The 3810-nt window shown below is 36.9% G+C and overlaps 1 protein-coding gene across 4 annotated transcripts in view; it reads right to left on the bottom strand.

Moving 5' to 3' along the window:
* LOC107749266 (spastin-like) overlaps positions 1–3763 on the bottom strand; it is a 10602-nt gene extending 6839 nt beyond the window's left edge. For all 4 annotated transcript variants that reach the window (XM_016564359.1, XM_016564358.1, XM_016564360.1 and 1 more), the window contains exons 1-3: positions 3379–3763; positions 1800–1883; positions 1347–1430 (exon numbers count right to left, since the gene is read on the bottom strand). In XM_016564359.1, coding sequence (XP_016419845.1) covers positions 1347–1430; positions 1800–1883; positions 3379–3706 — 496 coding nt within the window. In that variant the 5' untranslated portion in view covers positions 3707–3763. The remainder of the gene's footprint in view (positions 1–1346; positions 1431–1799; positions 1884–3378) is intronic.
* Between the last annotated feature and the right edge of the window lie 47 nt (positions 3764–3810).

A 3810-nucleotide genomic window follows, 5' to 3' on the forward strand; every position in this document is an offset into this window, starting at 1 on the left:
AAGACAGAGTAAGTCATTATAATCTGTATATATTTTTGGATGCAACAAATGCCTCGTTTATAATGGGTTTGAATGTTTTTGTCTAGTCGCTCCGGCCTGACACGGCATCACAGTACGGTAAGGGCGTAACATTTCCGTCACACGCTTGAGGTATTCGGCCAATCACAACGCATTGGATAGCTGGCCAATCACAGCACACCTCGCTTTTTCAGACCGATGAGCTTTGTAAAAATCGACACGTTTCAGAAAGGCGGGACATAGAGGAGAAACAATAATGTACAGTATGTTTTTTGAACTTTAAACCGCATAAACACATTTCATTACACCAAATACACAAAATAATGTTCTTTTTAGCAACATCATATGACTCCTTTAAGTAAACTGAAGTCTATAATTTTATAATTTTATTCTTTATAATTTGTATTTATTATTATTATTATTGGGACAATTACACACATTTTACTTTTCATTACTGCAAAAACAGTATTGTTTACATAATTGTTTGGCCTTAAAGTAAATGACAGTAAAATGTCATGAAAATGTCACAAAGTTCGCAAAAAATAAAATAAAACTAAATAAAATAAAGCAAAATAAAATAAAATAAGTCATTATTTTCTTTGCATTAACTTTAAATATTTTTTTCTTTTGATTTTGGGGTGACCTGGACATGTTCTTGATTGCTTTCTTGACAGATTCATGCAAGAACCAAAGCAGAAACACAAAGAAAGTGATATATGTTGAGAGAGAAATAAGAAAAGCGTGTGTGTGTGTGTTCTGGTATATATGGTTTATGAGGACACTTCCTGTGTCCCCGTAAAACAAAAGGCTTAAAAAAAAACATACAAAACAGTGTTTATGAAATTCAAAAATTGCCAGTAGTTTTCTGTAAAGGGTAGGTTTAGGTGTAGGGTTGGTGTAGTAGGGCGATAGAAAATACAGTTTGTACAGTATAAAAACCATTACGACTATGGAGAGTCCCCGTAAACCACAAATGCAATGTGTGTGTGTGTGTGTGTGTGTGTGTAACAATGGTTGAGTCAATAAAAGGGAAGTGTCTTTTTAAAATGCTTAATCATCTTCCATTTCAATGTGTAGAGGCAACTATAAGTAAGTCCTAATTTCAACACATTTGTCTCCAACATGAAACAACACTTCACCTTTATATGATCAAGCATAAAACTGACTTGAATCATTTAACAATCACACAGAAGCACAGGAAGGCTTTCACAGAAGAGTGCGGCGAACGTCCCTCTCCGGAGAGCGTGCAAACACAACAAATGCCCTCATCTCTCAGAAGAGCTCACGAATCAGCAGCACATCCTCGTGCCCTCACTGCATCCGCTTACCCAGAAGCTCCAGCCGGTCTTGGGCCATGGTGAGGTTGTTGGTCATTTTGTCCTGAAGCTTTCTGGCTCTGTCTGCCTTCTCCCCTAAAAGAGCCAGATGAAGACTTTCTCTCAAATGTCTTCAGAAGAAAATAAACTGCAGGGTGGTACTTGGGAATTGATTGATCTTTAAGTGTACTTTAAGTCCGGAATGAACATTAAGAAAGAAAATAGGGTCAAACCGGGCTCACACAACGCATCAGGACCACTACAGATTTTTTACAATCAATTTTGCAATTTTCTTGCAATCACTGTTCAAATAGTGTAAACCATGAAATTGTTTTAAATGTACTGAAGTATAATACAGGCTGCGTTCGGTCTTGAAATTAAAAATAAAAGCTAGTGTAATCAAAACACATCATCACATAGTTTGTTTGCACACTAACGGAAATCAGTATGACTGAATCATCTCACCAGCTCCAGTGACCTGGATACAGATGCCTTTCTCCAACTCAGCGATGCCTTTCCTGTACCACTGCCCCGCCTGCTCCTTATCACCTACAACACCGCACGCAGAATAGATCAGACACATTACTGACTGTTTTCTATTCTGCAGGGATTATACATACAAAATAATAATACTGCAAGCCTAAACCAACATGCCTGGGTTTCAAAGGAAAACTTTCAGATACAATTCATTTACATTTAGTCATTTAGCAGACGCTTTTATCCAAAGCGACAACAACAATTGAAACAACAATTCACGATTCATTAAAGCTTCCAAAAGGAGCTTTAAATTGGAAATATGCTCTTAAAATAAATCAGTATGTGCTAAATGTCATGCAGGCCCAACCATATGGCCCTGGGCATGATGGGATTGAGAAACAGCCAATGAACCTATTGAACAGAGTTTGTTCTTTGTTTTCACTGCTGCCGCTGGCATCTCTCCATGAGACTACAGAGCGAAAAACAACATAACCACATGACGAGTGGAACAAATCTAGGTCACAATCTTTTTAAAATCACATTTAAAAATAAAATAATAATATCTGTTATACATACATAAAATAATATAAAAAATGGAATATATAAACTAAAGTTTAGAATTTTTTTAATGTAAAATGTTATCAAAATGTAAATGTTATTTTGAAATATTAATAGAATTTAAAATAACTATTTTCTATTTGAAAATATTTTGAAATGTAATTTATTCCTGTGATGGAGTTTTCAGCATCTTTAATCCAGTCTTCAGTGTCACACGATCCTTCAGAAATTATTTTAATATGCTGATTTACTGCTCAAGAAACATTTCTTATAATTATCACTGTTGAAAACAGTTCCACTTCATATTTTTGTGGAAACACTATACTTTTTTAAGATTATCTGATGAATAGAAAGTTTAAAACAACAGCATTTATTTTTTAAATAGACTGTTTTTGTAGCAATACAAGAGTTAGAAAAACTTTTGATCAGTTTTAATGCATCCTTGCTGAATAAAATAATTAATATATTTCAGAAAAAATTAAACATTAAAAACTTTTCAATGGTAGTGTATATATATACAGCCCAATCTCTAGTTATTGATATTTGCACTGGATATTCATATCTTCTGAGCACTACTTCACATACGACTAGTGAAATGCCAACAAATGGGGGGCAACTCCTGGACAGATGAAGTGAAAGTAAAACCAAACACAAAATCTAACGTGTGTAAGCGCAAGACAATTTGCATTTGTGGAATGGACAGTGAAATATTTCCTGTTTACATAAACAATAAAACACAAGGAGCCTTACAGAAAGTACAAAAAGAACCTTGTAAAAAGTGAGGCGGTACCATGATAAAGCGATGGTATCACCATGATACTTAATGATTACAGTATTCATATACTAACTATGGTATTCATTCACATTTGCTACTTAACTGACTTTTTAGTTTTATAAAATAAATAATTTAATACAGATTACAGACCAAATTAGCGGTTTTATAAATGTATTTTTTTCTCTCAGATATTTACACATATTTTAGATACATAACAGCAATAAAGCCAGATACCTTTCTCATCCTCATCGATCTGCAGAGCCAAAGAAATGAACTCGAACGCTTGTTTGTGGTAGTTTCGGATCAGTTCTCCGGTTTCCTCGCAGCCCTCGGAGCTGCGGTCTTTGGCCCTGGCCGCCATTGCTCGGCGGATCGGCCGGATCAGACACAGGAGGAGCAGGAGGAGAGCTCTCAGCAGCGACACCGGGAGCCGGCGGAGGGTTCGGATGAACGAGCGCAGCCGGTCCAGCAGACTCCGGACGGTTCCGTCAGACACCTGTCCGCAGGTGCGTCCTCCTGCGCGCGCTGGTCCTATCTGTCTCGCTCTGTTCCCAGAATTCATTCACCCTAGTCGGCCTCTCCATACCATAACTAGCCGGGGGTTCGACGAGGAAGAGTTATATTTAGTGATGTGACGTTCGACACCGAGGCTTCGAAGCTTGTATC

The sequence above is a fragment of the Sinocyclocheilus rhinocerous genome, unplaced genomic scaffold (genome assembly GCF_001515625.1).
Source record: "Sinocyclocheilus rhinocerous isolate Xijiao unplaced genomic scaffold, SAMN03320098_v1.1 scaffold17040, whole genome shotgun sequence".
Lineage (NCBI taxonomy): Eukaryota > Metazoa > Chordata > Actinopteri > Cypriniformes > Cyprinidae > Sinocyclocheilus > Sinocyclocheilus rhinocerous.